At 46.0% G+C, this 21,100-nt stretch overlaps 1 protein-coding gene across 1 annotated transcript in view; it reads right to left on the bottom strand.

Moving 5' to 3' along the window:
• The window catches only part of LOC126112383 (uncharacterized), a 515,907-nt gene that overhangs the window by 2,778 nt on the left and 492,029 nt on the right, over positions 1-21,100 (bottom strand). Inside the window, exons 16-18 of the mRNA XM_049915011.1 lie at positions 9,326-9,425; positions 9,099-9,217; positions 8,977-9,032 (exon numbers count right to left, since the gene is read on the bottom strand). Of these exons, the coding sequence (XP_049770968.1) occupies positions 8,977-9,032; positions 9,099-9,217; positions 9,326-9,425 (275 nt within the window). The remainder of the gene's footprint in view (positions 1-8,976; positions 9,033-9,098; positions 9,218-9,325; positions 9,426-21,100) is intronic.

The raw sequence follows: 21,100 nt of genomic DNA, 5'->3' as shown, positions 1-21,100 counted from the left end.
CCACTCAGGATTGGCATCACGTTCTCTTCGCCGATGAGTGCCGCATATACTTTCAACCAGACAACCGTCGGAGACGTGCTTGAAGGCAACCCGGTCAGGCTTAACGCCTTAGACACACTGTCTAGCGAGTGCAGCACGGTGGAGGTTCCCTGCTGTTTTGGGGTGGTCATCGAAGACGCGGTAACGGCTGTACGATACGTGAATGCCATTCTCCAACCGATAGTGCAACCATATCGGGAGTATATTGGCGAGGCATTCGTCTTCATGGACGACAATTCGGACCCCCATCGTGCACATTTTGTGAATGACTACCTTCAGGATATCGACATCGCTCGACTAGAGTGGCCAGCATGTTATCCAGACATGAACCCTATCGAACATGACTGGGATAGATTGAAAAGGGCTGTTTATGGATGACGTGATCCACTAACCACTCTGAGGGATCTACGCCGAATCGTCGTTCAGGAGTGGGACAATCTGGACCAACAGTGCCTTAATGAATTTGTGGATAATGCCACGACGAATACAGGCATGCATCAATGCAAGAGGACGTGCTACTGGTTATTGGAAGTACCGGTTTGTACAGCAGTCTAGACCACCACCTCTAAAGGTGTCGCTGGAAGGTGGTACAACATGCAATGTGTGATTTCATGAGCAATAAAGAGGGCGGAAATGATGTTTATGTTGATCTCTATTCCAATTTTCTGTACAGGTTCTGGAACTCTCGGAACCGTGGTGATGCAAAACGTTTTCTGAAGTGTGTATATATACACTGTAACAACTCAAACTCTGTACTTACTATTTGTAAACCAAAGTGTCGTAATATGTTTGTAGCATGTTTTGTAAACAAACAGTGTAAGTGATTGTTAGCGTGTATGCAGTATTCTGTGTAATGGAGGAGGCACAATATCTGTAAGTAGACAAATACAGGTACCATTTCTAACATTAGCATTTTAAACCCTCACAGATTCATTTTTTCCGATTTTTCGGCTGCAGTCTAATAGCAAGGAGGCGCTCGAGACATGTTCATGTAAACAAATGTATAAAATCACTTGAAATTGAGAATAAATTCTCGAAACGCGTTGTGCTAAGCATCAAAACATTAGTAAATGCTGCAGTTTTCATTATTTAAATCATTAAACCATATGGAGTACATGAAACGATTACATTTACAAATCAACAACACAAGCGGCTCTGACGTACCAGGTATCGATCCACCCTGAAACACCCATATTACTACGCGGTGTAGTCTCCACGGGCAGCAATGCATGCGCTGACTGTGGCATCCAGTCGATGGCACAGATGTCGAATACAGTTCTGCGACATGTCATGCCACGCCTGCTCGACCAGTTCACACAGTTCTGTAAGAGTTGTTGGTTGACGAGTCAAAAAAGTCACTTCTCGTCCCGTCGTATCCCACACGTACTCGATTCAAGACGAGTACGGAGTCCATCCTGGCCAGAGAAGCTGCTGCACGTCTTACAGAGTTTCACGGGCAGTGTGTGGGCGATCATTTTCCTGATGGAACAACACATTATCTTCCTGATTACTTCTCATGGTCGGGGTTCACAGTCAAGTAGGATTTTTTAAAGGACATCACATTTTCCATTGACTGCAGAAATTATTTATTTTGCAGTTGCAGTTTCAGGACATTTTCAAGAGGTACTGCAAAAGATTTTGCACTTAAATTTTGCTTCAGTACACGTCACACTTTAAAATCCTTCGACATGTGTATACATCATTGTCAAAAATATGCCTTTTCGCTGTTGAAATACAGTAACATCAGAGGAGTGCGAATATCTGTGCATCGTAAAATGATGTAAATTACAAGAAATTTTCGCACCAGCGGCCTTAGTTTTCGTGTAAACCGTGTGGTAGAACATTGATTTGTTACGATGTACTAATAGTTGGTATTAGAGCTGCACCTTTCTTAGACTGAAGTCAGCTGATATACTTGCTTAAGGGAAGTACCTCTAACTAAGGGCTCACCGTGAGAGGATATAATGTTTCCAAGTAGAGAAGGAATTAGTATATTTCATCAAAATATAAGTGGTATTAGAGATAAAGTTTGTGACCTACTTACAGATGCTGATTCTGAAATTATTGGTGTATCAGAGCACCACTTATATAACTTGGCAATTCATAGGCTTCCTTTACCAGGATACAGATTAGCTGGCTGTTTTTCAAGGAGTTACTTGCGGGGTGGGAGAGTGGCTATGTACGTAAAAAAACAGTATTCGATTTGAGTCAAATTGATCAAATGGCTCTGAGCACTATGGGACTCAACATCTATGGTCATCAGTCCCCTACAACTTAGAACTACTTTAACCTTACTAACCTAAGGACAGCACACAACACCCAGCCATCACGAGGCAGAGAAAATCCCTGACCCCGCCGGGAATCGAACCCGGGAACCCGGGCGTGGGAAGCGAGAACGCTACCGCACGACCACGAGATGCGGGCGATTTGAGTCCATAGACATATCACTGCACTGCACTGAAGAGATACTTGAATGTTGTGCAGGGGCAATTGTTGTTGTTTATAGGTCCCCTAACTCTGAACTTCAGAGCATTTCTGCTCAAGCTAGAGAGGATTCTTGATTCACTTTGTAGGAAGTACCTGAAAGATTTCGAAAGCTAGGTATATTTTTTGATTTAACTAAGGCATTTGATTGTGTTGATCACAAAATATTGTTCCAGAAGTTGGACCATTACAGAATACGGGGAGCAGCTCACAATTGGTTCACCTCTTACTTTAGCAACAGACAGGTAAAGGTCATTATTCACAATGTTAAGAATGGCTGTGATGTGGGGTCTGAGTGGGGTACAGTTGAGTGGGGGGGGGGGGGGGGAGGGTCGAGGGGGTGTCCCAGGGATCAGTTTGGGGCCACTCCTGTTCCTTATTATATAAATGATATGCCCTCTACTATTACAGGTAACTCTAAAATATTTCTGTTTGCTGATGACACTAGCTTGGTAATACAGGATTTTGTATGCAACATTGGTTCGGTTTCAAATAGTGCGGTTCATGACCTAAGTTCATGGCTTGTAGAAAATAAACTAACGATAAATCACAGTAAGACTCAGTTTTTACAGTTTGTAACACACAATTCAACAAAACCTGACGTTTTGATTTCACAGAATGGGCATATGATTAACGAAATTGAACAGTTAAAATTTCTGGGGGTTCAGATAGATAGTAAGCTGTCGCGGATAGCTCACGTTCAGGATCTTGTTTCCATTTTTACTACTGGAACGGTATCTGGAGTGAGTAACCGTTCGACACAAATATTAGTCTACATTGCTTATTTTCATTCGCTTATGCCGTATGGTATTATATTCTGAGATAACTCTTCCTATTCTAAAAGAATATTTTTGGCTCAGAAACGGGCGGTTCAGGCAATAAGTGTAAGTTCACGAACCCCTTGTGGACCCCAGTTCACAAGTCTGCGTTTTTTGACATTGGCCTCTCAACATATATATTCCTTACTGTCATTTCTTGTTAAAATATTAGCTTATTTCCAAGACTAAGCAGTTTTCTCTCGGTTAATACTCGGCAGAAATCAAACATGCATTTGGAACGGACTTCCTTAAGTCTTGCGCAGAAAGGTGTGCAGTATACTGCTGCATCGATTTTAAATAAGCTACCACTCAAATTCAAAAACCTTAGCAGTAATCCACGCGCTTTAAAATCGAACCTGAAGAGTTTGCTCATGGGTCACTCCTTCTATTCTGTCGAGGAGTTCCTTGAGAGATTAAGCTGATTCTTGTTGTATTGCTGACTGCGTTTACTTAAACTTATGGACTGACTTTTTTCGGATTCATAAACATTTATTTTCATCTGTTATTGTTTTTATGTTGTAATTTTATGTACTGGCACGTTCCATGATCTTGGAGATTTGCTCCTCAATTTGGTCCTACGGAACTTGAGTAAATAAAAAAATTTAGGTGAATGATGTTAATACTGGCAACATTTCACGTAACTGACATCACTTTACGATGCACAGAGCTTCGCACGCGTCTGATGTTACTGTATTTTTGCCGTGTACGTCGATGCTGTAGCGAGAGTGGAAGATGGGCAAGAGGTGTGCGTGCCCGAATTCTACAGCTAATAACCGGTTCGCATCAGTTCGTGTTAACATGTCTGGTCTTACAAGTCCTCCAGTATGTGCTGTGGTAGCTGTACGATCTGCCACCATTGTTCTAAAATACGACGATCCTGGCAGGCATCTGTGTTGCTTGGACGGCCAGAACCTTGTCTGCGGGTGATTCAGCACGTCCAGCAATTCTGAGAAAGGACCGTTCCACCACTCAGAAGACCAACATCCCTCCCCTACCCCATAAACCGTATCCATTCCACTGGGGGTGCGAACCCTTAAACCAGAAGATCCACGGGAGGGAACTGATAAACAAGATCTGGAGCTGATAAACAAGCATCCGATCTTCACCGACGAGGACTGGCGGTACATGACTGACCAAGCAGTGCTGTACATCCAGCAACACACGCCACCAGTGGACATCTCCCTCCTGAAGAAGATCGAGTTCAGGCAGCCCGGAAGTAACAAGAAAAAGAAGAATAAGAAGCCGTCGGAGGCATCCGGCAGATAATTCTTTCTTTTACAGAAACCAGAGACCAATTCAAAACCTGAGGAAAAACATCCCTAACAGCGAGGAATTGAGGAGTAATAGCTTAGTCAAGCTTAAACTCCTACACCTCGGGCCAAGGCAGGCCCGTCAATATAGCGACAGCGACAGCCACTCAGAAGGCCACAATTTGACTCCTTTCAAACCTTCTCAGTTGACTATAGGAAGCACGAGGGCTTCTTCATAGCATGGTTGCCTGCTTACTTCACGCGTTTACATTACACTGATCCTTCTGGATGCGAGCATTCCCAAATAAAGGGTAGACATACATGCGGGTCTGGTAGCTATGCCATTACGTTATCTGTTGGCGGATGGTGGTGAAACCATTATCAGTACAATTACTGTCCCTCAGGTGGCAAATGCTGCCGTGGGATCAAAATCGACGTCGTATTTCGATGTCTACAAATTTTTTTGTGGCAGTGTATTTAGAAGGCGTTACAGAAAACAACATAAATTTCACACACTGGAGCATACAGTCTATTCCAAATAAGCTCTTTTATTCTCAAAGTACCGGGAAGCCAAGGCAAAATCGTTGCAAGAAAAATGCAAACAAATCTAAAAAGAAATGATGGTGGGAAAGATTGATTCAGCCTGTCGGCAAATCAAAACAATCTCCGGTCAAACATAGGCGTCAACATTAAGAGTGCTTCAGGAATTCCTAAGCTGAGTGCAGAGGAGAGAGAGAAGGCAGCTCGAAGGAGTAGACTGAAGGCTTCTATGAGGGGGAGAACGTGATAGCGAAAGAAATGGGAGTCGATATTGCACACATAGTGGATCTAGTACAAAAGTTTATGGAGCTTTGAAAGTCAAATGAAGCAGGAATGGTAGATAACATTCTTTCCAAATTTCTAACCTCATTAGGGAAAATAGCGACCAATACATTATTCGAGTTGGCGTGCAGAATCTATTATACTGGAGGCATTTTATCAGACTTTTGGAAAAATATCACTCGTACAACCAATAAGATAGCAATGAAAGGTAAGTGCGACAAGTATCACACTCCCAGCCTAACAACTCACGCATCCAAGTTCCTGATAAGGATAATACACGAAAGAATACAAAAGAAAATTCGGATCTGTTAGATGACGGTCAGTTTGGATTTGAGAAAGGTAAAGGAACCAGGGAGGAAGACCTGACATTATAACTGACAACTGGAGCAAGATTTAGAAAAATAAAGGTACATTTACAGGATTTATCGACCCATAAAAAGCGTTCGATAGTGTAAAATGGTGCAAGATGTTAGAAATTCTGAGAAATATAGCAGTAAGTTCTAGGGAAAGGCGGGTAATATACGATATATACAGGAAACAAAAGGGAGCAATAAGAATGGGAGACGAAGAACAAAGTGCACAATTGAAAAGGGTGCAAGACAGGAATGCAGTCTCTTATAATGTTCAGACTTATCGAAGAAGCTGTGTCGGAAATAAAAAGAAGGTTCAGGATATGGATAAAAATTAAGGGTGAAAGGTTCCATGATAATATTCGCTGAAAATGAACACACTTTATACGCAGCGATCGTAGGTAGGCACTTTTCCCCCGCCAAGATTATAGGTTACAACAGTCTTATGCTGCCATCATCTGATCTTCTTGAACTTGCTGTAAAATTGCCATATTACATTACGTGAAGTCAAAGCATAAAAATACACTCCCTACGCCTACATGTCTTGATAAAAAGCAAGTTCCAGAAGATCAGATGATGGCAGCATAAGACTGTTGTAACCTATAATCTTGGAGGGAGAAAAGTGCCTACCTACGAAACCGGTCATCTTGGAGCAATGTACTTTACAAAACATAAGATTCGCTGATGACATTACTATCCTCAGTGGAAGTGAGGAAGAGTTACAAGACCTCTTGAATGGAATGAACAGGGTTATTTGAGCGTCTCGGAAATGCTAAGAAAAGTACTCAAGTTATGCGAACTATTCCTGTCTAATATCTATAACAATATACCGGGTGTCTCAGGAGTCTTTCCCTGATTACAGATTTTGGTAGGGTATGAAATATGACACATAGATGTATATTTTTGATCTTGAACTGCATGTGACATATTCAAGTTTTTGTATACGTACACACTTAGTGTTACTTTGTTACAGAGCCCCGTGACGTAACAACAGCGGAGTCGGACACCATCTGCAAACAACATGTACTCAAACCAGGAGAAGGCAAAATGTGTCCTCTGGTATCACGAGACACAGACACCAAAAGCAGTCCCGAGAAAATTCCAGACAGTGTAACATAGACAGCCACTTGATGTTAGAAGAATCAAGATGCAGTATCCGAAGATTAAGGCAACAGGAAGCGTCTGTGATCTCCCTAGAAGAGACAGACCTGGAGCTAGCGCACAGATAATCAGACAGTGATGATTCTGAACGCACGGAGAAGAACTTTTGTATGTAGGATGCGGTGCACTGGTGTCTTTGGAATCTGCAACTCACGTGAGGCTCTGCGGACTGACTTTTTCGGACTTCCTACGAAGGCATTTCTCTAAGCACTAGGTGCAGGTCTGCCTGTTTTAAGAAGATCACAAACGCTCCCTGTGTCCTTAAACTTCGGACAGCGCATCTTGATGCTTCTAAAGCCTCGTGGCTGTCTATTGTATGGCGCCAGGAGTTTTCTTTGGAATGTTTTTGGTGACTGCGTCTTGTGTCATCAGACGACACATTGGGCTTTCTCCTGGTGTGAGTGCATGTTATTTGCAGATGGTGCCCGATTGCGCTGTTGTATCGTCACGGGGTTCTACAACAAACAAAGTGGCAGTAAGAATGTACATGGTGACAATTATTGAACTATATGAAAGGAAACGTAAATTAGTTACAAACTACGGCGTGCACACGTTTTATTCGACATGTAAACGTCACTAAAGATATTCGGATTTAGCTATAACATGTTCGATATAACAGGCATAATTGGCGATGATTTGGCGCAGACGAATAGCGAAATTCTGCATGATCCGCTAAAGTGTCGGAACATCGATGTTATCAATGACCTCCTGAATGACTGTTTTCCGTTCGGCAATGGTTTTGGGAATATTGCTGTACACCTTGTCTTTAATATGGTCCCACAAAAAGGAGTCGTATCTGTTCAGATCCGGAAAATATAGCGGCCAATTGAGGCACATGCCAGTGGCCTCTGGGTATCCCAGACCCAGAACGCGGTCCCCAAAGTACTCCCCCAGGACACCAAACACTCTCCTGCCTTTATGGAATCGAGCTCCGTCTTGCATGAACTGTATCTGGTCGAAATCATGGTCACTTTGGATAATGAGGATGAAATCATCTTGCAAAACCTTCACGTACCGTTCGATAGTCACTGTGCCATCAAGGAATATCGCACCAATTATTCAGTGGCTATTCATTGCACACGATCCGTTGAGGGTGAAGAGGCTTCTCGATCTCGAAATGCGTATTCTCAGTCCCCAAAATGCGCCAATTTTGCTTATTGACGAACCCACCCAAATGAAGGTGGGTTTCGCGCTAAACCAATCCATGCATGCGCATACTAATTCCCATCATGCCCCGCGTTAACCGTGTAGTTTGAACGTCCTAAAGCAAACCGTTGAGAAGTTAAGACGATTTTATTTCATATAGTTTAAAAACTTAAATATGTCACACGAAGTTCAAGATAAAAAGTGTTGGTCTCTGCGTCACATTTTATGCCTTATGAATGTCTGTAATGAGGGGAAGGCTTCTGGGACACTCGCTATATTTAGTACAACTAACTAGCTGTTGTTTCTTTATTCATTTAAAGTCAATGATGCCTATGTGTTCCACAACATGACAGCAACATATATACACCGTGAAATATTGGCAGCTGTAGTCAGCGCTTGTCATTGGACTAGAACTCAACGCCAGCTGTGGATGGCGGCGCTCTATGAATACAAAGGACAAAAAGGGGCCTCCTGCAATAAATGCATGTATTCCCCAACGGACACGCACGGAGGTCCAGTCGATACTTTCACAACTTGCAATGGTTAGACAAAATATCACAAAAAGATATAAACATAACCATCACAGCCCACGATCAGCTGACGAAAGCTTCAGCAACCATATGGTGTTCCTGGGTGGTTGAATACTGTCGACATATAGTATCGCCCTCATTTAGGAAAGGATGACGTCTTTCATGGCAATGAAACAATTGCGGAATCAGCGAGAAGATTTTACCTTCAGTTTGTGAATCGATACAGGATGGCGGTATTGGGTGCTGGGATTTTTCACCGACGCCAAAAAAAGCGAGGGACAGTGGTGCTCGCAGCCAAAGCGAAGCGTGCCGTGGGAGGTGCGGAGTGAGAGCGACCGTGGGGCGGAGAGAGAGGTGTAGGGCGGTGCGCACCTACCTCCGCGCGAGCTCGAGCCAGGTGAGCGAGTAGGCGCCGGGCTCGACGGCGCGCAGCTCGACGACGACGCCGCGGGTGGTGGGCGGCGGCGTGGGCGGCGGCTGCTGCTCGAACAGCAGGGCGGCGGTGGCGTCGTGCGGCAGCCAGCCCTCCGAGAAGAGCTCGACGAGCCGGTGGCGGCGGTCGTGGCGCGCCGGCGACGGGCACACGACGAGCGGCTCGTGGGCGGCGCCGCCCAGCTCTAGCGGGCCGTCGCCCCACAGCGCCAGCCCCAGGCCGCGGCCGCCCGTGTGCAGCAGCACGCGGTTGCGCGTCGCGCACTCGCCGCCGCCGCCCCCGTCGCCCCCGCCGCCCTCGCCGTCCGTCTCGTTGAGCGCGATGCCGCGGATCTTGACGTACAGGTAGCGGCCCACGCCGGGCTCGATCAGCCACGGCTGGCCGTCGCAGTACTCCTGCCGGCAAACACGCTCGTGATCGTACAGTTCTAAATGAGGCGACCGACGTATCTGGAATATACTTCATATTTATTACAGTTTCTACTCACTACAAGGCGCGCAAAACGGCTCACTGCTATGACACAGAGTTATAACACTTTGTTTTGAAACGGGTGCGAGAGATTGCAGCTGCCCCTCCTTCCCCCCTCTCTTTAAAAACATGCGTGAATATACAAATTAGTAGGTTATAGTCAGTTGGGAGGTGAAATAGGTAACGCATGGCGAATTTGTTCACGTGAAATACACTACCAGAGAAAAAAAATAGAAACACCCTCAAGGACATGGTCATTTTTCTGAAAAATGAGGTGACAGGTAGTTCATCATTGTAGGAGTATATGATAACAAATTCAGACCAAATGAAACACGCATGTCACAGTAAAGGGTGCCCAAACAGTGGCACAGAGTACCCCTCCCTGACAGCAAAGCGGGCGCCTATTCTCGCATGCAGACGATCATGAAAATACCGAATGGCATACTGACTAGAGTGTCTGAAGCATCTTTTTGTTGCGTTTCGGCAACGATTTCTTCAGGCCCGAGAGCACGAGTAAGTCCCCGCTTCATTATGTCCCATGCGTATTCACTGAGCGAGAGACCCGGCGATCTTGCTGGCCAGGGAAGGTGTTATACAACACGAAAAGCAAGTTGCGTCATATGAACCGAATGTGGACATGCACTGTCCTACAGGAAAAAACACATCACCTTCTTGTCAAAGAAATGGTAGGACAATGGGGATTTTAGCGTTTGCAATGTAGCGATCACTGGATATTTTACCGTAGAGAAATACCAAGTATGAACGCCAGATATAACTGTGCCGCCCACTTCCACCAAACCACGAAGCGTAGGATATGGCCTGTGTGTCATTGGTAAACGCACTCTGGAATAGGCAGTCCACCAGGTCTACGCAATAGACGTGCCATTCCACTCTCTATTCTACTTTTTCATGACACCAGGGAATCGTGTTTGGCGGTGTCGTTGTGCCAGCCTGACTTTCATACCGAAGAACTGTGGAGATTTTAGAGTGTTTCAGGAGAAAAATAAACTGACGATGGAAACCCGTGTACGAAACCGTCACCCACCGAGGCACCAGAACACTATATTCTTAGAAGACAAGGCCTTTCTATGCAGCAGATTCTCCACTGGCGATCGTGGCAGTCAGTCGCGATCACTGAATAACAAACAGCATTGGGAGACGTTCCACTTATGGTCCATCCGATTACAAAGTCACGTTTGCTGCAGAAAGGGCGACCTGTAACTTCGTTGTTCTGTAATCCGTTTCCGGACACGGGTTCCTATTTACTATTTGTTCCTCGAGACACTCCCCTCAACCCCTCGAAGTTTGTCGCAACATTTCTGGAACGCCCTGTTTAACCGCGAACTATTATTAAGACAGTAGTAAATTGATTTTCAAGATAAAAACCTTTTATTTACACAAAATAAAAGATTAAGATATTCTATCTGATTTACATAGTCACTCCCGAAAATTTATGTTATCCAAATTGCAATGTTCTCCTACAAGATAGCAAACTACAGACCTGCAAGACACTCGCGTCCCGCGGTTGTCCACGCTTCAGGGATCGTTTCCTGCAACAGGAACTAGTGCCCGTAAGCCAAACAGATCCGTGATCATCCCTCATGTTGGGAAATGGCCCGGAAAACAACAAACACATCACGCTGATTTGTACACTCCTGGAAATGGAAAAAAGAACACATTGACACCGGTGTGTCAGACCCACCATACTTGCTCCGGACACTGCGAGAGGGCTGTACAAGCAATGATCACACGCACGGCACAGCGGACACACCAAGAACCGCGGTGTTGGCCGTCGAATGGCGCTAGCTGCGCAGCATTTGTGCACCGCCGCCGTCAGTGTCAGCCAGTTTGCCGTGGCATACGGAGCTCCATCGCAGTCTTTAACACTGGTAGCATGCCGCGACAGCGTGGACGTGAACCGTATGTGCAGTTGACGGACTTTGAGCGAGGGCGTATAGTGGGCATGCGGGAGGCCGGGTGGACGTACCGCCGAATTGCTCAACACGTGGGGCGTGAGGTCTCCACAGTACATCGATGTTGTCGCCAGTGGTCGGCGGAAGGTGCACGTGCCCGTCGACCTGGGACCGGACCGCAGCGACGCACGGATGCACGCCAAGACCGTAGGATCCTACGCAGTGCCGTAGGGGACCGCACCGCCACTTCCCAGCAAATTAGGGACATTGTTGCTCCTGGGGTATCGGCGAGGACCATTCGCAACCGTCTCCATGAAGCTGGGCTACGGTCCCGCACACCGTTAGGCCGTGTTCCGCTCACGCCCCAACATCGTGCAGCCCGCCTCCAGTGGTGTCGCGACAGGCGTGAATGGAGGGACGAATGGAGACGTGTCGTCTTCAGCGATGAGAGTCGCTTCTGCCTTGGTGCCAATGATGGTCGTATGCGTGTTTGGCGCCGTGCAGGTGAGCGCCGCAATCAGGACTGCATACGACCGAGGCACACAGGGCCAACACCCGGCATCATGGTGTGGGGAGCGATCTCCTACACTGGCCGTACACCACTGGTGATCGTCGAGGGGACACTGAATAGTGCACGGTACATCCAAACCGTCATCGAACCCATCGTTCTACCATTCCTAGACCGGCAAGGGAACTTTCTGTTCCAACAGGACAATGCACGTCTGCATGTATCCCGTGCCACCCAACGTGCTCTAGAAGGTGTAAGTCAACTACCCTGGCCAGCAAGATCTCCGGATCTGTCCCCCATTGAGCATGTTTGGGACTGGATGAAGCGTCGTCTCACGCGGTCTGCACGTCCAGCACGAACGCTGGTCCAACTGAGGCGCCAGGTGGAAATGGCATGGCAAGCCGTTCCACAGGACTACATCCAGCATCTCTACGATCGTCTCCATGGGAGAATAGCAGCCTGCATTGCTGCGAAAGGTGGATATACACTGTACTAGTGCCGACATTGTGCATGCTCTGTTGCCTGTGTCTATGTGCCTGTGGTTCTGTCAGTGTGATCATGTGATGTATCTGACCCCAGGAATGTGTCAATAAAGTTTCCCCTTCCTGGGACAATGAATTCACGGTGTTCTTATTTCAATTTCCAGGAGTGTAGTTCACGGAAGCCATTGCAGCCCCCACGAGAGGCGTCGAGTCCGCTTGCAAGCCGAGCACTTTTTCTGGATTACACCCCTTCACTATCCTCCACACATACAAAATCCTGATCTGACCTATTCTCTGCTATCCAAATATTACACGGGTCTCCGCCGTTCCGAAGTTCTATAAGGCCCACCCCAAATCCTCGAACGGCATGCGCTCCGTCTCCCTCTCCACATCCGTTTACCTTCCCTCACAAGGGTCCTCTACTATCTCATCAAATTCCCACCCCTCCTCATCCACATCGAACATTTCATGTCTCTTATACTATCTACAAACTAGATTTCAATCACCCCGTTGTCTCCCATCTGATCACCAACCTGATATGCTCCCACGCCTTCACAAATACAACCCTCCAGCTCTAAAAACAGTCCGTGTCCTGTCCCAACCCAACTTCAAGCAATTCCCTCTTCCAGACATAGAGATCCGCCCCGATATTTATCCCTCCAACTAACTTTAAGTGTTTCCACTTATCCCATTCCACATCAGGGTTCCTCTTTCCCTTTTCCTCTCCATCTATCCCCGCCTCTTTTCTCTTATAACCAGTACTCTAGCCTCACACTACACTACTCCCCACCCTTTGTCTTTCCCACCTACTGTATTACTTACTATCCACCTCATCTCCGACTTACCATCTCCATAGTTTTCCTTACTAACAGACACCTGTCCATTTAGCTATACCCCTCAACCTTGTGGAACATACTCTCTCCTTTGACAATACTTCTTATCCAGTGCAGGTCCTTCAGATTTTAAGCGAAAGAGCAGTACTCCAGTGTTTTTATCAGAAGAATGTCACCTTCCTGCGATGTGTTTTTAAAATGTATGTATTTTTGTACTTTTTTTAGCGGTCCATCTATGATTTTTAATTTGAAATGGCAAAACAACCCAAAATGTTGTTTCTCATTCTCACTATAAATTTGTTAATTCGCTTGGCTGAAGAGCGAAATATTGTACTGCTGACAGCTCACCCGCCGCCCTTATGGGGCGAGGGGGTTGAAATAGCAATAAAGAACAAAGAAAAAAAAACACGGATCTGCAGACCGGCCTCAGCCAACCAACCAGTCATTCATTCGATCTCATTAGGGCAGGCACCAGTTTGATCTGTAGTCCATCAATTAGAGTCTCGATAAGGAACCATTGTCTGACAGTCGCCATGAAGGGTTATCTTCGAACACCTGTCGCGTTTAGGACAGTGATTTTTCTTTCTTCAATCTTTGGCCTTACGCCAGATAAGCGTATATGGCATCGCTTTGCTGAGACCACGACTGATTGATGATTTTGGACTTGAACATTTTTCTTACTCACTTTCGCCTTCCGCAACTTATCATTGTTTGACTTTCTTGTTTGGGACTGAAAGTACAAAACGAACTTTCATTTATATGTAACTTAACACTCCAGGAATGAGACATATGTTCTTTAATATTCAAATAAAACTATTTTACATTTTATGCTTATCCGTACGGTTATTTTAGGACCCGTGACTGTTAACGGAATGTAAATACATAAAACTGCAAGAAGTCACTTTTTTGAATAGTTATTTATTATTTCATGAACCGGTTTTCGAACCTTTTCAGGTTCATTTTCAGATGGTTTTCTGGAAGTTACGTCACTATTTCTAGCTTAACGCAGTTACTGGCTTTGTGACAAAGATGGAACATGTTTTAATGTGTTACCATGAGTATTGTTTATCTGTCAATATGGACGCAAAATTTTAGTTTTGAAATTACTGCGACAGTATGGGCGGCTTTGTTTCTGTCCATCTGTCTGCTTCGATTTTGATGGCCAGTTGGTACATCACTTCATACATTTTTACACAATTTGTATACAATAACACTGTGATAGCGAAACTTTGCCAGCATTCAGCATGTGCTATACAACTGTTGCTTGTTATAAAGATCTTGACAAACAGATATTTAAGGCCTACTTTGCTCGAAGGTGTTATTTGTTTTTGTGAGCAAAGTAGGCCTGTTTCATATCTTACAGATTGTGTAAAAGTGTATGAAGTGATGTACCAACTGGCCATCAAAATGGAAGCAGACCGATGGACAGAAAAAAAGCCGCCCATGCCGTCGCAGTAAGTATAAAACTAAAATTTTGCATCCATATCGACAGATAAACAATACTAATGGCGATACATTAAAGCATGTTCCATCTTTGTCACAGAACCAACACCCAGCATTATACTAGAAATAGTGATAACTTCTAGGAAATCATCTGTAGTTGAATTTGCAAAGGTTCGAAAACCGGTTCATGGACTAACAAACAACTATTTAAAAAAGTGACTGGCTGCACTTTTGTATATTTACATTGTTATCCTGAACAGAGTTCTCATTACACTCTCACCGGCGCGAGGCATATCACAAATAGCGGGCATTTTCTTTCGAATACGATTTTCAAATCTCTGCCAAAAGTTTCTCGGGCGAACAAGCGTTCGGAAAAGAGATCACTTCTTCATAAATGGTAGCTTTCAGCGATATTAAACTCTGTGACTTGTTAATGTGGATACGCTTTTCAAGTATACACACAAAAAGTCACAAGTGCAGGACAGGTCTTGTGATTTTGGTGGCTACGGGAAAATGTTCCTCAGAAGTTCCATCGATGCACTTGGACCGTGCAGTGTTGCACCATCCTGTAGGAAGTAAACACACGTTGCGCACAGCGAAGTCTCCTTGTTGTTGAAAGTTCGTATCTTTGATCTGCTGAGCCGCCAGCAGTTTATACTGACGGAGTTCAAATGTAAAACTTTTCTTACAGATTCACGGCTCACCTGTAGACACGAGCTGGCGTTCGTGCCGTCTCGGTGACCTGATGATGTCTCTCGCACGATGGCGACGTTTTCGGGGATCGTCGCTTCTTTTTGTCAGAGCCTAACGGTTTCTTACTTATGTAGTCTGTTGTTCTGAAAGCTGTAACCCGTTGTAGGATCGTATTGCGACTTAGGACTGTGCGATGAAAACGAGGATGAAGTACTCACTGTTCTGCAACGTCAGCATCTAGGACAGAGGAACTGTACGCGAGCGCGAGGTGCTCTACTGTCCACTGTTCCATTGCTGCTGAATTGGCGGACAGTGCAGTAGTGAATGGCGTATACGCCGTCTCCCTCCCACTGACAATGGTGTACTAGCCAGTGCAGAAACGTTCGTATCCCCATAGGATATCCTGTAGTTCACCCAGCACAAAAATGGACTGTATAATGAAGGACTACTGATATAGGGTGATTTCCAGTTGTTGGACGCGGGTTAGGGAGTACGACGTTTCAAAATGTAACATCTCATTACCTGGCCGTTCCTGTGCGACCTCCCTTTGGCCATTTCCTATGACAGGGTCGTATTTCTGAGGGAACCAGGCTTGTTTCAGCCTGGAGTTGGCATATGGGATTTTGCACCGGGTTGGAAGGGCCGACTAGACGCATTTTAAGAGCGAGTGTTTCCTGATAACGGCTGTTACAAAAAAATCCTGCCAGGAGACAGCACGAAGCAGTAACAGCAAGTGGCCAATGCGAATGCCTACACTCTGCTCCTGATTCTTATCGACTGAAAGGCTTATATTTTAAATAATTTCGTTGAGCAGTGGAGAAGTCGCGAAATAAAGAACTATGGTGGAGAAGTTGTGCGCCCTGTCATCATCGTGAACACCAGAAATCGGCAGGCAGCCCTGGTGGGGTTGACGTCGCGGATCGGAGGGTGGGGTATCTTTTTAAGCATCAGAAAGCGCGTTTCCGTGCGCGGATGTCGGATTATGCTTAGGCACTTTGTGAGAACTGCTAATTAGCGAATGTGAACTTGGTAGATAAAAGATGGTGGCCTTGCGGTTCTAGGCGCTTCAGTCTGAAACCGCGCGACCGCTACGGTCGCAGGTTCGAATCCTGCCTCGGGCATGGATGTGTGTGGTGTCCTTAGGTTAGTTAAGTTTAAGTAGTTCTGAGTTCTAGGGGACTGATGACCACAGATGTTAAGTCCCATAGTGCTCAGAGCCATTTGAACCATTTGATAAAAGAAGGGCTCAGAAGAGAGCGTGAAGCCATCAGCTAGCTGGACGTGTTTTTGGATAAGAGTGACGACTTGTTACGGTTAATCGATACGAATAAATTCCACTTGTTTCCTCGCAAATTTGAGAATGGTATTTTTGTGTGACTCTTCCCCTGTTGACTTAACCTGTTCCTGTTTTTCCCACACTCGTATGTAATGGAATGTCACACTCGAAACTCAGGGCTTACACGATGTCATGGCGACTTCAGAGACTAGCAGCACTTGGTACAGAATATGAAGTGTATGTTAATAACATTCATCTGATCATAAGCCTGCACCGCTTCGATAGCTGACTAATGTGCGAATAAAATATTTAAAAAAGTTATAAAGCGACTGGTCACAGTTTTCATTCAAATAATTTGCCGGCTTGTTGCTAGCATTTACTGGAAAATGTTAACCGCATTTCTTGTGTGATGCCCGCATCTCGTGGTCGTGCGGTAGCGTTCTCGCTTCCCACGCCCGGGTTCCCGGGTTCGATTCCCGGCGGGGTCAGGGATTTTCTCTGCCTCGTGATGGCTGGGTGTTGTGTGCTGTCCTTAGGTTAGTTAGGTTTAAGCAGTTCTAAGTTCTAGGGGACTTATGACCACAGCAGTTGAGTCCCATAGTGCTCAGAGCCATTTGAACCATTTGAACCTTGTGTGATGGACAGAGGCGTTAATTGTAGTGACAACCTGACCTGGCTGTCACAGTACCAGCTAAGATGAACTGGGTGCTGGTGGGAGGAGCACAGCGAGTGTGCAACCGGGCGAGGCTGTACGGTGGGGTAACAGTCGGAACATACTGCAACCGAGTCAGAGTTTGATGCTTGCCTGCCAGACTGAGCTAGCAGTGAAGACGTGGCGGGCTTCTGTATGCACGGACTACGGAAAAATTCGGGGGTTACTTCGACCATCGGTGACCGCAACGCATCGAACAGCTGTCAGTTTTATCCAACGAGTCTCAAATTACGTATGGTACATTAAGGCTATAAAGATGTGAGGACACATTTTTATTCTTACAGACGCGACGAGCTCATCTACTCATCAAAACAGTTTGTACGACGAAAATTAGCTAAGCTACAGCAAACACCTACAGTTACATGATAACTCTACACTTCACATTTATGTGCCTGGCAAAGGGTTCATCGAACCACCTTCAAGCAATTTCTCTACTCGAATAGTCCATGGGTGTACTGCCGGTCCATAGTGTTATATGGGCACAATATTTCGGCGATCAGACACGTCGCCATCGTCAGGTGCGCTGACGATCTGAGCTACTGATTTTTTTTTCTTTATTGAATTTCAATTCCCCCCGAAGGGGGCGGGCTGGCAGCAGCTTAGTATGCCGCTCTTCAGCCTACAGACTTTGTGAGAAAGATGAAGAGAATAAATAATAAAAACAGGCGACAAAATCGGAGACGTAAAGAGTAACATGGCGAAAAGAAATCGTGGAACTTAAAACAAAGAACAGAGGGATGATGACGCTAATAAAATACATACGAAGCAGACAGGGAAAACAATAGACAGACAATTAAAAAACATGGCGACAGCCTGGATTCTGGTCGCAAAAGACATAAAATTCACACCTAGCGACAGCATGGTTTCTGTTCGCAACACGAGAAAGACGAACAACACTGAATAGTCACTGGAACACTGCACTAAAAAGGTGGCAAATGTGACAGACCACAGCCGAGAGCAGGTGGGGGGAAACTGGACAGATGATGGGAAAACAAAAAAGGGGGAAAGGAGAGTAAAAGCGAAGGGGGGAACCGGGAAAGGAGCTGATGGAGGATGAGGACCCAAAAGAGGGGTGGGGGGCAGACGCGACAGGGAGTGGGGTAGGCAGAGGAGGGGAATACAAAAGGACTTGGGGGAGGGGAGAAGGGAGGTAGTGAGAGGTTTAGTGGGGAGAAAACAGGACGGAAGGGGGGAAGAGGGAGCCCAGAGAAAGGACAAAGGAAAGGAGGGGGAGTGAGGATCAGAGTTGATAGGAGAGATAAATTGAGGGAGAGAGGGCATCGTCCGGGAGGGGGTGTTGATGGAAGCCACCTTGGGAAAGGAGATGTAGGGTGTAGAGATGGAGGGTAGGGGGGACACAACGGTGAAGACGTGGCAGGGGGTGGGGATGAGAGGAGCAACCAGGGGGTGAGGGGGTTCAAGACGGCGGGAGGTGTAGAGGATGCGGATATGTTCGAGGAATAGGAGCAGATGGGGGAAAGGAATGAGATCATAGAGGATCCGCGTGGGGGACAGGAGGCGTATACGGAAGGCGAGGCGGAGTGCATGACGCTCAAGGATCTGGAGGGACTTATAGAATTTGGGGGGGGGGGGGGGGCAGATATCCAGGCAGGACTGGCGTAACAGAGGATGGGACGGATTAAGGATTTGTAGGTGTGGAGGATGGTAGAGGGGTGCAACCCCCACGTCGAGCTCCTGAGGGCAGGCGGCAGTCCTAAATCCCCTCCCCCTGCGAGGCGTTCTCTCCGCGGTCCGCGCCCTCGGCTGCGCGTCGGCAGTCACTGAGACGCTGGCGTCGGTGTAATAGTCCCATCCACCATGGTCGCCCGTTCGTTTTCTTTGCTGAGCGTCTTTTTAATTAGACTCAGTGCTGGTTTCCGTGCCTCGCTGGGGCTATAGCAGCAATCTCGGCTGAAGAGTCCGACCCTGGTACGAATTCCGATAGCTTCTCCAACGACGCTGTCCCAGCATTTAGATGTCTGTGCCAAGACCCTGGTATTTAGTGATTTTCAGACAAACAGTGCTCTGCGACCGCCGACTTGTTGGGGTACCTAAGTCGAGTGTACCTCTGATGTTCTCGGCAACGATCTTCGATGGTGCGCAATGTCTGTCCAATATAAGTCTTCCCACACTGACACGGAATCTGATATACGCCGGCCTTCCGCAAACCGAGATCTTCTCTGATGGTATGGGAACTAGCATTGAGTCTACTTAAAAGGACGCTCAGCAAAGAAAACGAACGGGCGACCAGGGCGGACGAGGCAATTACACTGACGGCACTACAGACGCCGACGCCAGCGTCTCAGAGACCACCAACGCGCGTTTGCGGATCGCGGAGAGAACGCCTTGCAGGGGGAGGGGATTTAGGACTGCCGCCTGCCCTCAGGAGCTCAGTTCGTCAGCTCACCTGACGATGGCGACATGTCTGATCGCCGAAATATTGTGCCCGTTGGACACTATGGACTGGAAGTACACCTGTGGACTGTTCGAGCAAGAAATGCGCCGGAAGAAATGTAAGAATCACAATTTCTCAACTGTTCCACTGTCGAACGGCACGTGAAAAAAACGAGCACGTAAATCTTTTCTGTGTGAGCTCTGATTTCTCTTATTATGACGATCATTTCTCTCTGTGTTGGCGGGCGCCAACAAAATACTTTCACACTTTGAGGAAAAAGTAGGTGATTAAAGTTCCATGAGAAGATCCGACCGCAACGAAAAACACCTTTAATGATTGCCATCCCAGTTCGTGTACCATATCCGTGGCACTCTCTCCTCTGTTTCGCGATGATACAAAACGAGCTGCCCTTCTTTGAAGTTTCTTGCAGTTTCATCCGATGCGGATTCCACACCGCGCAGCAATACTCCAGAATAGAGCGGACAAGCGTGGTGTAAGCAGTGTCTTTAATAGATCTATTGCACTTTCTAAGTGGCCTGCCAAAAAAGCGCAGTCATTGGTTTACGTGTTTTTTTTGGTTTGGTTGTCGGTATGATCGTTCCAACTCAAGTTATTCGTAATTGTAATCCGTAAGTATTTAGTCGAATTTACAGTTTTTAGATTTGTGTGATTTGTCGTGTAACCGAAATTTAGCGGTTTTCTTTTAGTACTCATATGAGTGACTTCATACTTTTCATTATTTAGAGTCAACTGCCACTTTTCGCCCCGTACAGATATCCTGCATACATTATTTTGGAATTGGTAGTGATCATCTGATGACTTTAAAAGACGGTAAATGAAAAGCATCTCCAAACAACCTAAGAGGACTGCTCAGATTGTCTCCTATGCCTTGTATGTAGATAAGGAACAGCAGAGGACCTGTAACACTTCCATGGGGAACGTCAGATATTACTTATCTTTTACGCTATTACCTTCCGTCAGTTACCACGAACTGTAAGCTTTCTGACAGGTCACACGAATCTAGTAGCACAACTGAGGCGATACTCCTTAGGCAAGCAATTCGATTAGAAGTCGCTTGCATATAAAGCGCATAAAGCATGTAAAGTACATACATCTTTGCACTAATCAATGAAGCATAAATTACTGTTACAGGTGCATACTGCACGTCCTAAGATAGCTACTATCAATAGCCTATTCTGACAAAAAATTTTCATTTTCATACGATACTGCACTGATTAACAGTAAACTACATGCAGATTGAGCCGGAACGCCCTAATTCAGGCACTCACACATATTAAAACGATAGCACGGTATAAGACTGATTTCATTGAAAAATTAGGTTGA

The sequence above is a fragment of the Schistocerca cancellata genome, chromosome 1 (assembly GCF_023864275.1).
Source record: "Schistocerca cancellata isolate TAMUIC-IGC-003103 chromosome 1, iqSchCanc2.1, whole genome shotgun sequence".
NCBI classification, from domain to species: Eukaryota; Metazoa; Arthropoda; class Insecta; order Orthoptera; family Acrididae; genus Schistocerca; species Schistocerca cancellata.
The sequence above is the reverse complement of the archived record's forward strand: the minus strand, read 5'-3'. Positions and strand labels throughout refer to the sequence as shown.